The 16,677-nt window shown below is 38.6% G+C and overlaps 1 protein-coding gene across 2 annotated transcripts; it reads right to left on the bottom strand.

Moving 5' to 3' along the window:
* Positions 1-459: 459 nt before the first annotated feature.
* Myc (bHLH transcription factor Myc) lies at positions 460-16,138 on the bottom strand. 2 transcript variants are annotated; one of them, XM_017086930.4, is made up of 3 exons: positions 15,497-16,138; positions 12,700-13,975; positions 460-3,880 (listed from the first exon to the last, which is right to left on the bottom strand). In XM_017086930.4, the coding sequence occupies exons 2-3, from the start codon at positions 13,919-13,921 to the stop codon at positions 2,958-2,960; spliced, it is 2,145 nt and encodes a 714-aa protein (XP_016942419.2). In that variant the 5' UTR covers positions 13,922-13,975; positions 15,497-16,138; the 3' UTR covers positions 460-2,957. The 2 variants fall into 2 exon arrangements, with proteins under 2 accessions (XP_016942419.2, XP_036675703.2); XM_036819808.3 differs by having other exon boundaries at positions 12,700-13,971.
* Between the last annotated feature and the right edge of the window lie 539 nt (positions 16,139-16,677).

The following is a 16,677-nucleotide window of genomic DNA, read 5'->3' as shown; positions in this document are numbered from 1 at the left end:
TATAAAAAAATTTCATAATCATAAAAATATATTTAAACTTAAAAACTTTTCTTTTTTAAAATAAATGTATTTTATAAGAAAAAAAAGTTTAATGTTTTTTTTGTTTTGTTTGCGAGGATTTTGGTTTTGGTCATAGTTTTAATATATATTTTTTTATAATAAAAAAATTATTTTTAAAAATGCGCTTTCACTTGAATTTGTTGTTTTGTTAATAAATTAATTAAAGGACTAAACAAAGAAAAGGTTTGCTTTTCGTATTTTTTGTTTCTTGTCATTTGTTTTTTTAGTTTATTGTATCGTAAATTTGTACGGTTCTTGTTTTTGTTTGTTGAAATTATAGAAAGAAAACAAGGTTTCAATTTTTTTCGTTAAACTATTTCTTGTTGTATGTACTATAGGAAAATAGGTGCATTCGTGTGTGTTTGTGTATTTTGTATATATATAGGTGTGAGTGTGGTATTGTGTGTTTGTTGGTTTATTGAAGTTTTGTTTTCGCGTTGTACAATTCGCTTAAGTCTATTGCTTTGTGTTTTCTCTCCGGGTTTTGTGTTTTCTATAAAAATAATTCCATCTCTTGGGTTTTGGGTTCGCTATTTTGTAGGCGTGTGTAACTATTATTTAACGAGATTGCTATTTACAGTGTGTACACATTTTTTTTTTTTTGGTCGAAACAATACAAAAAATATACTCTTTAATTGTTTGTCCACGTATATGTAATTTTTTTTCCATTTAACAAGTTTTTTAGTGTAATTTAATTATTCAAAAAAGAAAGAAGAGTTAAGTTTGCTTTTCAAGAAGTTTTGCGGCGGCGTAATAAAGAAAAAGTATAAGATACAAAATATTTCATGGGTTCAAACGTAAAGCTAGTGGTAAACAAAAAAAATTATAAGATTATATATATGTTTATATATTTGGGTATAGGTATAGTAGGTATTAGCCATTAGCCTAGAACTCACATAAAAAAATGTCGTTGAAACGTCGCCCTACACTAAGAAATTTACTGCTTATATAGGTATATACCTATATAACCTCCCCCGCGATCTCATTCAATTTCTGGTCATCAAATATATCTATATATCGAATATCCATATATATATCATGTGTGTTTTTGTGTGTCTAAACCTAAATAACAGTTGACATTTCCTTAGAATCGCGATCGTGTTTTCCTACATTATTCTCATGCGCTTTTTAACTTCATTAGCATTAGCATTTATGCTCCATGTCCTTTAGTTTAGTAGTAGTTATTTAGTTGATATTTAGATGCGTGTAAACAATCGGTATAATCGTTAATCATATATAACATATGCCGAGAGGCTATAACTTATTAGCAAAAAATCGACAGTTAAACAGCTCACAAAAGTTTGAGTTTTCTCTTGGGTCTTGGGTCGTGGGTGTATATATCGCTCTGGGTCTCTCGTAACTCCAATCACAAACTTTGCAGCCAATTTCTCCACTCTTTCGCCCTCTCTCTCTCTCTCTCTCTCTTCCTATCTATATATCAGCTATTCTCGAGAGGTTTTCGTTTAGGTTTAGCACTATTAAATAGTTTAAAGTTTCCTTAATTCCGTTTTGTTTTCGTTAAGTTTTGCGCATTTCATATGCATAGTTATCAGTTAAAAAATATATATATATGTATACCTAGGTGTAGCAAAAAAAAATAAAAGATAATATGATTGTAAAAAGGTTCCCATATATGCACACGGATATAACTACATTCATATTTGAATCTTCATAGCAAATAAAATGTATTTTCTCAATATAGGCAGTAGAGTTCAAGTTTTTGTTTTTAGGGTGTATATAAAAAGCGTTTTCTTTTCATCTTCGCGTCATCGAACATATATATATATATATATATTTATTTATACATATATGGTTAATAGCGGGAGGATATCTGAGGGTCTAAGCAAAAGCATTGAGGTGCGTATGCATGAAGATGCATTTCGGATTTCTTTTCTGCTCCTAGGATGCGTCTTAAAAGATATAGAACCCAAAAGCGCATGTAAAAAGATGTATCCATAGTTTTAGGGGTAAGTTCTAGGTAAACTAATGAACCAAGTGTGAAATATAGTGTTCCGTATTGCTTCGTCAAGAAGTTTGGAACCATTTGAAGCCGGCTCTTTATTTCCTTTTTTCTTGGGGGGGGTACCAACCAAAAGTTCTACTTTTAGCTATACTAATTCCTAAATATATCTCATCGTTCTCACTTCCGATTTTGTGTGCTCTTCTATCTCCTCTTTGTGGCTCTTTCGTTGTAACTTTTGTCTGTTTTCCGTATCCGTTTTTGTTTTTCTCTTTTTTGTGTTTCCCTTTTCGTGTGTTTGTGTTTCTTCTCTTCCTCTTCCTCTCCCTCTTCTTACTTTCTTCACTATTACTTTCACTTTTCATTGTTTGGTTCTTTGTCCTTATTTTTTGTGTTTTTCTTTCTTTCCTTAAATCTTGTTTTCCTTTTTGTTTACTTCATGGTTAAGTAGCTAATTCAAAAAAATTACTATAATGTAACCTATATCATATGTTATATACAGAGCCCTAAACGTTAGTTAAACCTAGTCTTACTACGTGTATATATTGTAATATATGCAGCGAAAAAAAAACACTTCAACTTGATTCCATAAAACCGTTTTCGTTAATTTCCATGCCAAATCAAGACGTGCGGAAAGAAAATCATATATATATCACATTAAAGAAATCAAATTTGTTAAATCACTTGTACACTACCCCTCTCTTGAATGGTACAAAAAAAAAATGAAGCAAGCAATCATTAAAAATAACCTACCAACTGATATTGAAGTTCTCCACAGAAAAAAAAAACTCATGTATATAAGGCTTACGGTCAAGAAAGAATCGATGGTAAATCAAAAGATAAATCGCAAAAAATAGGATACATATATGTGTGGTAGGGCTCCTAGCTCTACGCCGCCGCCGCCACTTTAAGCAGATAGTAGTTCTAGATGACAACACTATCCACTAACCGATTGCGATTCGGATTTTACGAGCCTGTAACGGGCCAGGATCTCCTGCTGCTGCTTAAGCTTCATACTCAGCACCTGGCGCTGCATGCTCAACTCCTGCTCCTCCTGGGTCAGCTGTGTGCACAGCTTGGCCGCCTCCCGCAGGATATTCACCTTGGGAGCCCGCTCCTTGTCCCTGATGGTGGGGATCTGTTTCTTCAGAGCCTCGAAAAGGTTCTTCAGGCCAATGCGACGCTGACGCTCCATGTCGTTGTGCTGATTACGCTTCTCGATCGTATCGGCCTCGTCCAGGCCCACAACAAAGTCCTTCCGGAGGACACTGCTGCCGGCGCTCGTGCTGGAGGTCATGCCACTGGTTCCACCAGTGCGTCGCTGCCAAATGCGATCCATGGGATCCATATCCTTGGACCCAGCCGACAGCGGGGATATGCTGCCCGACGAAGAGGACGACGGACTGACCACCTTCTTGCCGCGACACTTCTTGCCCATCATAGTGCCGCCACCCGGCATGACCACGCCACTGCTGCTCCTGCAGGTGAAGACGCCACCTGGGGCCTTCAGGCAGGAGCGCTTGCGCTTGTTGGAACTCGTCGAGGTGGTGAAGTCCGAGTGCGAACTGGAGCTGGAACTGCTCGAGTCCACGGACAGCGGCGAGTAGGACGGCGAGGCGGAGGAGCAGTTCTGGTACGGTGTGCTCGATGGCGATGGATAACGCGAGTTGGCCACCGATTTCACCGGACTGCTGCTGGCCGGCGTGTACGGCAGATTGAAGTTGTTGTAGCGAGTTTTCTGCTTCATGTGATCGATGGAGATCTTGTGGGCCATCTTGGTCTGCAGGGCGCCCATCACGTGGCACGAGGGATTCGTGGGCAGCTTCTTGTCCGTGTACGACACCACATCGATTTCCTCATCTGCAAGGATAGTTGAGAGGGGGAAAGTTCTGGTTAGCAAGGGGCCAATAATACTGGTTTCTCTATAAAGTTATCTCTATATGTATGTATCTTTTATTTTTAATGTGTCCCTTTTATAATTATGCAACGCACTGTGCTGCAGCTTCGGCCACTTGTTCTTCTCCTTGGTTCAATGGTCGCAACGGAAGCGGTAAATTAGCGAAACGGAAGAGTGTGTAGTACAGCAAAAGCTGCTCCATCGCAGCCCATATATATCCCATCCCATCCCCGTACCATACCATCCCATCCAATATATCTCTGGCTATCCCTATATATCTCCGGCTTTCTCTGTTGCCAGGCGGAATTACGTGGGATGTGGGGAGCAAAGAAACGGAATAAAGCAAAGAGAAATAAAATAAAGCAAAAAAATAAAATAAAAGAGGGCAAAACAAAAAGGCGGAGACAGACCAATGACGTCAACACAAAAGGGCGTCGTCGTCTGTCTGTCGCGACGCCACTTGAAATTGAAATCCGAGCAAATCTATTGCTTCCTGAAGTCTGATACGCCAGATACTGCAGAGATATATATGCTATGGAGCTATGGAGCTATGGAGCTATGGCAAGGAAACGAAACTATACCCCAAACGTTGACACACTAATCCGCTTTAGCTTCGTTTGTTTTTCCACGCCCACCTAAGTCATAATTCTAGCCAAGGGGTCATTAACTTATGCTAAGGAAGAACAAAATAAAAAAAACATTTGAGGGGCTTTGGCTTTGGAGAGGTACAAGTAGTATTGCATGAGGATAATGGCGTGGAATTTGTAATTTTCTTGGTTCTGATGATGGTTTCTTGGATTTCTCCTTTTTTTTTTTATATATAAAATGCAATTTGCTTTCTTTTTTTCGTAACTACAACATTTTTCGGCCTTCAATTGAATCCAATTTCCAGCAACATTTAGGTATTTATTCATTTCGAATACAAATCAACTGTTTAAACAATTCTTTTTATTTTTTTCCCTAACAAAACAGGCAACTGTGCAAGCAGGCGAGTACAAAAAGCAGGAAAAAAGCAAACTTTGCGCTTGACAACAAGGTAAATAAGGAATTGAAGACCGTGGAGAGGGGGGGAAGGTGGTCTGCTTGGACTGCTGACAAGTGCAACAAGTTGCAAGTTGCAAGATCAAGTGCATGGGAGACTGGCAAAAAATAAACATTAAATAAATCCCCAACTGGAAACCGCAACGAAATCGAAACCTGCAGAAGAAATGCCTGAGTGGGCATGAGTCAGATTCTTTCAGGAGAATCAAGAGATAAAACGAGCAGAGAAGAAGGAGCCAGAAGCGAGTTCTTGATTCTTTTTTTTTTCAGATTTTTCTTCTTTTTTTTGCCAACGTCATCATTCCACTTTGGCTAGACAACCGACAGACCACCAAGATCTTCCCCCCCTCGACAAAATCTTGGAATGCAGCCTCTTCGACGGCCATTTTTCGTCATAAAAAACAAGGAGGGGGAAAAGTGCGCAAGATGATGAGGTAGAAGCTTTAGAGACAGGATAGCAAACTCTGAGGAATGCCACAAGAACAGGCACTAAAATGGGGAAATTCCGTCAATAAAAATATACGAAAATAAAAATCTCTTGAACGTATTTATTACCAAAAATAGCATAAACATTCATGGGAACTTTTCAAACTGAAATTCTACTAAAAAGCCATAAACCCACCGAAAAAACAAACACATACGAGACTTGAACTAAAAAATCAATAGATGCAAAAAATCACAGATACAACACAACACAACTGTCAAGCAAGATTTCCAGCGAATAGCTTCATTTCAATATCGAAAGGGGAATTTCCAGACTGAGACCCACCCCACCACGTTTCGATATAGACAATGAATGAATGATAAAATAAAAAAACAATAATAAAAAAAAATCAACACAACAAAATTGCAATCTTCCCTCGTTTTCTCCCTCGCTCATTATCAACAAACTGCATCTGCAGCCCCGGCAAAAGTGCATTCAATTCAGAGATACTCTCGCGTATAATAATAAAAATAAAAACTAGGGTTGTGCCGGGGGAGCTTTTGCCATAGTTTTACTAACGGTTATTCCGCACAAATCGGATGCTGCCTCTTCTATACCCATATACCTCATATATCTCATATCTCGCCTCTCTCTCGCCGGATTCGAAAAAACCAGACAAACTCGTTTGATGCATTAAAATACAAGAAACCGCGTAGAAGAAGCAGACAAACCAAACAAAGCAACTTTTATTTTTTTTTTTTATTATTTATTCGAGACGGCAACAGCAACTTTTGTTGCTAAGCGAACGAAGCCAAGATCAAATCGTAATAATAAAGCAAAAAGCCGAGAGTAGAGGAGCGGGCACAAAAGGATGGCCACCAGACTTGTGGATACCCTGTTTGGTATTTGTGGCGAAACTTGGCTAAGTTGTGTATTTTAATCTTATTTAGCTGTATACCAAATTTGGTTGAAGTATCTCAAGGAACTAAAAAGTTATCCCCTTTTATATGACTGTTTAGGGATCATATGATCTATCAATATCGTGTTGAATCTTGGTATACAAAAGTTTGAACTCAAAACAAGGCTTAGTTCAAAGAATTCATCAAGATGAAATGAGAAAATAAAGAGAAATACCTGTTACCCTGTTGTAGGGTATCAAAAATGTCAAAGAGGAAGCAGCCGCTGATTATAATTGCAAATAAAATGCACACAAGCCGCCACATGTTGCGCAACTTTTGTGCAGGAAAAAGGGGGAGGCGGTGGGCTGGGTTTTCCTGCCCGTGCATTCGTACGAATCGTACGTATTCGTACGTCGTATAGAAACTTGTGCGATAAGCCCACAGACGCCTTTTGCCCTATAAAATTAGCATAGGGACCGGGGGTTAGGTGAGATGATGCGGACAGACAGCCCAAAGGGTGGACCCAAAAACAGACAAGTATAAAAAATATAAATACAAAAAAAAAAGGGGACAAGTGCATCATCATCAATATAAAAGGCACAGCAGAAATGCAGCAGATGAGAACGAGATGCTTCAGATACATTATCATCCGTATGCGAGGGTTAAATACCCAGTATCTCTTGGGTTGGGCAAATGAAATTGAAATGGCAAAAGCAACAGCAAAAGCACAGGCACAGGCACAGGCAAAATGATGTAATACAGACAAGAATTTTTTAAAAAGCCTATAAAAATAAAAGAGCTACAGAGCGCGAAAAAGGCAAATAAAATACAGTGGGATAAATTAAGACCAATTGGGGATAGAACGTGCCCTTGGGAATTAGTCATAACCATCATCCCAGCCAATTTAGATTTAAATATTTGATTTCTAGGAAATGCCAAATGTTTTAACAATTTTGAATGAATATTTTTGGAGACAATAATAAATTGTAAGACAACCACTGTGCTTCGAAAGTCGTAAAATTAAACAAATTCTCCACGACTACTACAGACTCCCCTTCTTCACTTCCAGCCGCCTTTGTAAATTTGTTTAATAACAAACGCTGTTGTTCTTTTTTTTTTTTATGACACATCTCCGTGTATCGCACAAATGAAAACTGCAAATGCTGGGCGGAATAATGAATTATTGCTTAGAAGAAAGTTCCATTGAGGGGGAGAAGAATTCGACTGTTTAGATCATCATCGCTGAGTAATTCTTCCATACGTTTTTACTTTTTCGCGCCTTGCACTTTTATGTGTATTTGTTAACAAATCGCAAACATTTTTAACGATTCCAGCGAATTTGCGAATTTCGTAGAAGCCGTGAAAAGTAAAGAACGTAAACAGATGGGCGAACACATACATATAAAAATGCACGTGGGCATGGCTTTTCGAATTTTCCCACGCCTCACCACCCCATATATTTTTGCGTTGGCATTTCGCATGAAAATCAAATAAATTGCAACTGCAACAGCAACACATGTTGCACTTTTGCCAAAGGTTAAGAGACGCAAGAGCAGCAGCAGCAGCAGCAGCAGCAAAAATTGCATCTGCAGCGCCGGCAACTGCAACAGAAATTGCAGCCGCAACAGCAACATCTGCTGGCAACATGTCGCTCAACCGCAACTTGCCACACCGCTGGTCAAAAAAATGGGTCACAGGCAAACAAATGCTGAATAAACAAAAATGTAAACATAAACATAAATATAAACTAAAACATGTTTAAAAAAATTAATTAATTGCCCTTGCTTTTTAGATTTCCCTATTGAAATCGTTGAAAAAATCAAAGATACATAATTTTAAATTCAATTTCAAACCAATCATATTCATTTTACCACTGGTGTCTTATAAACAATAGCGGAAAAACAGTGTTTCCGCTGCACTGGCAGATTTTCCCACGCGCATTTCTTGCACTTTTCCCTCCTATTTGTATTTTTTGCTCCCGCCCATTTGATTTTCTCGGCCTTTCCTTTTCCTTTTTTGCAGTGACGTAGTCAGTGGGAATTTCATCATCGGAGGAAAAGCAGGATGTGAGTCATCAAGTTGAGCCTTTTCCGATGGAAACCCCTTCTTAAACCCCCTCTCCTCACCGAAAGTACGAAAATAATGACTAATGTTGCACATTGTCGCAGTGCGACATATCATAATAAAACACGATGATCATAGACTCCATTTGATGATATATGGTATGGTATGGGGGCATCTCTCATCTATCCTTAATGTAATATTGTAACTGGCACATAAATTATGAAAATGCGTCTGGCAACATTTCGCACAAGCACAAGCACAAGCTTTTGGCAACATTCTTGGGCGTGGATACATCTCTTTATATGTATATATATCTGTATAAATTTATTCCCATGTACATACGCATATACAGGAAATCTCTCATAAACGCTGAAAGGGAGGCTCGTTTGTTAAGAAAAAAAAAAAGAAAAAAAAAGATAAATAAATAAAGCTGTGCCAAGTGCGTAAGAGAGCGAGTCGGAGGGGGGGGCACGAAAAGCTCTGCTCTTTATGGGCTTTTCGTTTTTTTTCTTCTTTTTTATTTTATAACGCCGACGTCGCCGCTTTTGCGACCTTGAGCATAACAATTTATTGCTACACGTGTGCGAATAAAGCAACAACATTCAGCCCAACTACGACGCAATTCGTACGTCGGAAAGAGATGGCACTACCGAAGATAGATAAGGACGGGGCGAGAGGCGCCTAGCAACAGCCGAAAGAAACCGTCGAAAAATTGCGAGCAAAAAAAAAAAAGAAACTCAAGACCCAGCCGGAATATAAACATACGGCCCATTGTTAAAAGCGTTTTTTTTTTTGGGGGGGGGGGGGGGGTCTTACAAAAGGTCTCCCTTATTTGCCCCCGTCCTATTTCGGCTTTTTATTATCTATTCTGGAACTTACTATTTTCTTATGCCTCCCTTTTGTAACTTTAAAAGAAATTCTAGATTATTCTCTTACATTTATCTTTATAATAAAACCTTTTGAAAATGTAAAGAATCTTGAGAAACCTATTTATTTTTAGTATATTTAGTATTTAAACATTTACTATATTTTTAGTATTTATTTTAAAACTTTTCCTTTTCTTATTTCATCTTAAATCTATCAATCTGGTTAAAGAACTGTTTACTTTTATCTCAAGAGATCACTTGTTTATCTCCTTACTTTCGATTGTTGACTTTTTCTAAACGCATAAATTAAAGTGGCGGAAATCGAAAGTGAAAAGCAAAAGGCCAGAAAAGGAAATATTTTTTGGTTTGTTGGCCATAAAAGCTAAATTTGGTTTCTCGTCTCTTCATTTTTTTTTTCTGCCGCCCCCCGCATTTCGTTTGGTACGCACTTTTTTTTCCAGCGAATGTCTGACCTTGGTTCAGTTCATTAACTTTTTCCAAAACCCAAAACGTACGCACAATCGCAAGGTGCGAAATGCCAAAAACCAACACGCACTACCAAAAAGTAAATACATATCTGTATGTTTGTATATATATACATACATATAAAGGCGCCAACATAGGCATGTGGCATCTGGTGTCTCGCTCCCACACCCGTAAACCTTATCTGTTTGCCGAATTTTGTGCGTTGTTGCCAACCACCCCTCTCTCTCTCGCACGTGACACGCCCCATCTCTTTCGCTCCCATGGGCAGCAAGCTTTTATACTAATTAGAAGACTGCAGCATAGCGATAAAGAAAGCAATCCCCCCCCCTCCGAATAGAAAAAAAAAAGAATTGATATTGATACAAGTGCGTGTCTTCAGGTAGTGCCGTCTCCCTCTCGCATCAGTCTACGTATGTATGTATGAATATATTTGCTAATCTGCGGCACGCACCTGATTTCTTCTGCTATTTCTATATCTATTTCCAAGGAGAAATACGTTTGCGAAAAAAAACTAATCTCGAACCACTTGTGTCAAGTTTTTTAGTTGCCAAATTAGCAGAGGAAAAATTATGATGCGATTTTGGGGGGGTGGTGGTTGCTTTCGTTACCAAGATATGATGATATGATGATGATATGATGATGATATGATGATGATATGATGATGATATGATGATGATATGATGATGATATGCTGATGATATGATGATGATATTATGATGATAATATGCTAATTTTTTGGTATTTTTGATATAATAGTTATTACATTATTCAAGTACCCAAATGATCGATGGAATTTCAGCCTTTCAAACAAAAATCTGTAGCGGCTTAGAATGGCAGCATAATTAAAATAAATAAATGGGGCCAGACGTGGGCGTTATTTCCTTAATTTATGCCAAGCTTTTTATATTTTATGACTTTTTTTTTATTTCTAATTTGTGTTCTATTCTTTTTTTTTCGCAGCGGAAGAAAAGAAATAAATAAATAAATATGTGGGGCGCTTGGCAACAAGAAGTAAAAGCACAAAATCAAACAAAAGCACACAAAAAGCAAAAGCAAAAGCAGACAACACCCCAAAAGCAAAAAGCAAAAAAGCAAAAGCGCAAAAACCAAAACAAACGTGCAAATGACGTTGTTGCTGCAATTTCTTGGTTTAACTGCACTCGGCAAATTGCAAGAAAAAGGAGAGCGCCAAAGAACGAGAGAGAGCGAGAGAGAGCGCCGTCACAACAAGTTTTATTGCTTTTGCTTTTTGCAAAGCACAATTGCTCGGCTTTTTCAGCTAGTTTTTGTTGTGTTTGCAGTGTTGTCAATCTTTTAATATTTTGTAAACTAATTTTTTATTTTTCCCTCATTTTTCCCTTTGCTTTTCTACTCTTATTTGATTTTTTTTTAATGAGCGACAAAAAAAAGCTCCATGAAATAGTAGTAGTAGTATTGGTTTATGGCCCATTGTAGTATGAAAATGCGCTCTCTTGCAGTTGCACTCGTAGTTGTAGTTGTAGTTGTAGCGTAAGACGTAGTAAAAATCAAGATGATTGACGTGACGTAAGCTTTGCGAGGGTTGCTCAATGGATAACGATTTGCGCGCCAAAAAGAGAGGAGACATTGAACTCGAGCGTAGGAAAGGGAAATAGGGCAGGAAACGAAGAACAGTATACCCTAGAAAAATGATTAACTTGGAAAACTAATAAAATAAAGACAATTTATCAAAATATTTACAAATCTGATAAAACAAGCTTTAAGCAATATCATTTTTTATAACATTTTATAAGCTATTTTTTCAAAAATTAATATTGCATCTTATCTTTTTGCTTTTTTCCCGTAAAGCCTTTAACACCCAAATATTCTGACTTTGCCTAGGGTAAAGAAAATACCGCCAAGGAGGTAGGAAAATTTTGGGGATGTCTGCCACGTGGCCAGTGACCAGACATCCTTGAAAATTCGCACAACAACAGCCCAGCAGCCCGGCAAAGGAAAAGCCAAGAAAATTTTGGGGTGTTGGCCCAAAAGAGAGAGATTCCTATATGTATATATATATATTCGTAGGTATATATATGGTATGCATGGTTTGTGGGTTCTTTTTTATTTTATTCTGGGCGTAGTTCTGCGCAAGAACATCACCATCATCCCCCGGGGTGATAAGTTTTTTGGAAGAGAGAGGATGACGCCATGGAGCAAATAAACACAATGAGCCATGAAAGCCACGCGCCAACATTTTCCCCATTGTGGGTGGTAAGTGGGAAAAGTATGGTATGGTATGAGGGGGGAAAAATCATAAAGGAAAGCCCAAAGCAAGAGCACATAGCACACATCGCAGCGAAAAGCACAAAAATCAATGGAAAATGGAAAACCACCGCAGACAGACGCCGGCGTCGCGTGGGCGTGTTTTTGTATTTATGTACTTTTGTGTGCAACGTAACAAGTTTACTACGTTTGCTGTTGACGTAGGCGTTTTCCGGCGATCGATTTTCCGGTTGCTTTCAGTGTACATTGTACTTGTGTGTGCTGTGTACTGTGTGTTGTGTGTTGGGGCGTTATTTTGCACACCCACACGAAACGGAAGTGCGAACACTAGTTGAATGTGCAACACCCAAAAGGGAGAAAATGGGGGGCGTGTGGAAATTAATCGGCCACCCCATGAGGTATCCTATTTCTATAATTAGTTTTGCGATACAAAAAGGTCCCACAATAGACTGTGGTAGGTGCTAATATCTATGCGCATACCAAATTTCAGCACCATTAGATAAATTTTAATATCTAATCTGCAGCGTTTCGGGGATTTTTCTTTAATTTTGTTAGCTTTATCGAAAAACTAACTACTATTTGTATAACTAATGCCAAAAACTGTGGGTATACCAAAATGTAACACTCTAGCGCTAAGTTCTGCTGGGTTATAAGTGTTTTTTGAAACTTTAGATCTCCTGGCTTAGCTCTATTTGGTCTAAGCAAATTTAAGACTACATCTTGATTGATACTATAAAAAACTAAGCATTAAGACTCACCGGAATCGGAGGGGGTCTCGAGATTGGGTCCATCGTCGACCATATCGTTGCAGCGCGTGTAGCTGTGATCGCTGATGTGCATCATGTGCAACATGCCGTTGCTGCTGCTGCTGGTTTTGTTGGCTGCATTCGTCGTACTGCTCAGGCTGCTGCGATGGTGCCGCAGTCCAAAGTTGGGGGATTCACCATCATCTGAATCGGAATCAGAGCCGGTTGTCGGCGGAGAGCCCACTGTACTGCATCCAGTGGCTATATCGATGGCCTGCTGTTGCTCGTCAATCTGTTGGTTTGTCTGCTGTTGGTTATTGTTGTTGCTTGTTGTCAAATTCTGCTGCTGGCTGACCAAATCGAGGACATCGATCAATGCCGGTGTTGGGAATTGCATCGAGAGCTTATCCTTGCCAACATTCTGAAGATCCCTGCTTATCTGCTGGATGTAATTGTCATCGCCATCATCGATGGTCAGTGAGATATTATTGCTGCCTATCACGCAGGCACGCAAATCCACATTATGTCTGAATTCTGGGGCGGCCACCTCGTCGGTAAGACTGTGTGGTGTATCGGGTCTCAGGTATTTCATATTCTCGACCATGCCCGCAAATCTGGTCTGGTTGCTGTTGGTGCTAATGTTGTTCCTCTTGCGGAGGAGACTTCCGCCGGGCGGTATCAACATATCCTCATCCTGGATGTGCTGATGCTGCTGCTGGGACTTCTTATCGCCGCCACTTAAACGCCGGCGCTTCTGGCTGACTTGATAGTCCTGATCCAAGGGTTCCTTCTTGATGATCAGCGGCCCATTTTGCTGATGCTGTTGATTCAACTGGCTGCTGCTGGTATTATCCGTCGCATGCGATCGTGAATAGCTGTAGGGATTTGAGGAGCCAGAAACCACGGCCAGGGCTATGGCGCTGCTTTCACTGTATGAAGAGGCTGCACTGTTGCTACCGGTTCCCGATCCGGATCCGGATCCGTTTACCATCATATTACCGCTGTTCAAACAGGTGGCCATCGAGGACCACATGCAATCACCGTTCCGGATCTCTGGCTTCATATCCTCCTCCATATCATAGCCCGGGAAGCCCATATCCACGCTGCCGAGCTTCTCCAGATCACCTTGGATGGTTGCCTCAGACTCCATGTCGAACATGGGGACAACATCCTCATCGAAGAGGTTAGGAAAAATGTCATTGACTTGGAAATCGTAGAAGATCGGTATAGACATTGTGCCGAGTCTGGTTTTTTTTTAATATCTTAGTTCCTGAGTGCTAACGGCTGCCTGGAAAATATAGGAAATGAGGATAATCGTTGTAGGAAGGAGAGCCATAAAAAATGAATATAAGATGCATAATAATTTTTTACTATTATTCGTGGTTTCTTTAAGAATCTCTAAGCGAACTATACAGGAATATACATTTTCATTATCCCAAATATTAGATTTAATAAACTCCGTAGAAACATAAGGATCTTGTTGAAAATATCAAGTTGTACAAAAATACATTCAATTAACCAGAAATGACGATTCTACAAGTCAATTTCCATTTCCACTGACGTCAGGCGACGTCGAGGGTTCAGCGAGTGTTATCAAAACTAAATAGATGCTATAGCTCTACGTATACAATCAACCATTTGCCCCCAAAATTGCGAATCTCTGCGCTCTTGACAACAGCAAAAAAAAAAAAAAATAGAACAAAATTATATTCCTATTCCCATTCCATTTATTAAGAAAAAATGACCTTCAACTGATAAACGCGCTGATCTCTCAGCTTTTGTCTGTATTACTCTTTTTACTGCTTTTGCTTTCCATTTTCTTTTCGTAGAATCCGTTGCATTTCGCGGCAAAAAGAGGACGAAAAAAAACTAACGGTTAAAGCCCTTCTCAAGTTCGGTAGAAAACAAATACAGTTTAATAGGAACAGTCTTTTCAAACCACTCTTGTTTTTTTAATTAATTTTAAATTGCATTAAATTTTTTTACTTTTTATGGATTTTTGTCAAAAACATTCACAATTAAATTTATTTTGAGTATATTAAAAATATTTGTAGCATCTTAGTTCACAAATGTCAAAATGCGTAACAAAAAAATTGGCGCTACCATTAAATTATTAAAAAACTATTGTATTTAATTGTTGAGAGCTTTAAGTTTATATTCATTAATATTTCAAGCTGTTTTAATAAAGAAAGAACATTCTAAGATGTAAAATTTATTTTGAAACTTTAAAATACTAAACATAACATACAATTTTTATTTTACTCACAAAATGTATTTGGTTCTATAATATTCTTTTATTCTAACATAATTATTTTAAGAACTAGGCACTTTAATTTCCTGATACCTAATTTAAAATTTTACTTTTTTATATTTGTTATGAATAGAATTTTTTAATATTCCTACTTCTAACAAGAACACTTTACTAGAATTGAAAGCAATTTATAGAATTTCACAAGTCCAAAAATGACAGAACTTTGTAGAATATCATTATGGGAATTTCACAAGTCGGTAAATGATCTAGAACTTTGCGTAATTTAAATATGTCACAATGTTGATAACTTTTATTTTCTATGTTCCTGGAAATTTTAATCAACTCCGTTTTCAACACTTTATTTCCCAGAAATTCCTAGATTCAGTTATTTCATATTCCTGTGTGGGTGAGCATCGATCTTGTGTGATGGTGTGTGTTCACCGTTAAATATTTGCTGCCTTATCCTTTACCCCCAAAATTCTTTGGAAGTTCTTGGAATTGGCGCGATTTCCAAGTCGATATATTCCGGTAAATAATCGCATTCATCTTTGCACTCACCGTCTCTATTCAATTAATTGTAATCCAATTTGGTTAGGGTTTCCTTTGCTTTCCAGTCGGTTTCGGCTTTATCTAATTCTATCCCGTTCCCGCCGTCTCACAAGTGTTGTTGCGCACTTTTTGCGTCAAAAGGGGGGAAAATCGAGGAGGAAAAAAAAACACCAAAAAATAGGGACACCAAAAAAAATTCTTCCCGTTTAGTTTGCACTGGCTGTTCTTTACTTTTTCTTAGTTTTGTATTTTTTCTAGTTTTTCACAAGTTTTTCTTTTCTTTGCGATGATGATTTGTGTATTTTGCGCGGTTTTTTTTTCTTCTTCCCTTTTTTTTTTTCTTCTAATTTTAGGGATCTTGGGGTATTTCTGCGATTTTAGCACTATTATAACTTTGATGTGACATTTTCTCGTCGTCGTTGTGTGTGTGTATATGTGTTTTAGTGTAGTTGTAGGTGTAGTTATGTGGTTTAGTAACGCGATTCTCGCTGGGTTAACTATAGAACAATATAGTTATAGCTAGAGTTATAGTGATAGTGATTGGGTTTTTTTTGTCGGGCGGAAAACAGCCAAAAATCCAAATCCACAGAGCGAAGAGAGAACTGAAGTCGCGATGAACACGCGACGCCACACAAATAGCAAGTTAGTTAGTTCTCGCTGGTGACCGGTCTTAAATAAAATTTCCGAAATGCAGAGAGCGAGCGAGCGGGCTGGCTCTTTTCGGGCACACCCGCTCTTTTGCTCGCACTCTCTCTCTCTCTCTCCCGCGCTCTCTGTCTCTGTGAGTGGTTTCTTTTCGCGGGGGAAACGAGCTTTTGAATTCCGAATTTATTGCATTTTGCAACGTAATACCGTAAGTTCTACAAAGTTCTTCGATGACATTTGGCTATTTCATCACGATTCCTTTATACTCGATGGTTTTCAAAAGAGTTAAAAACGCCATTAACCGGCTCTCTCTCTCTCTCATTCGCCATCTCGCTTGCTCCTTCGGTGCCGGGCACTTCAACTTGCCGGTTATGTTTTGCCGGTTGAGTGAAAGAGAGCGGGTGGGGAGAGAGATCGTAAATCGCCGAGTGGTGTTTACAAAAAATTGAGCGGGAAATTGAGTTGGAAACCTCGGCAAATTGCATCACTGGCGAATAATAAACATAAACAATTAACGAGAACTAATAAATATTAAAATTGGAGAA

This window comes from Drosophila suzukii, chromosome X (genome assembly GCF_043229965.1).
Source record: "Drosophila suzukii chromosome X, CBGP_Dsuzu_IsoJpt1.0, whole genome shotgun sequence".
Taxonomy (NCBI): domain Eukaryota; kingdom Metazoa; phylum Arthropoda; class Insecta; order Diptera; family Drosophilidae; genus Drosophila; species Drosophila suzukii.
This window is presented reverse-complemented; position numbering and strand designations above follow the sequence as displayed.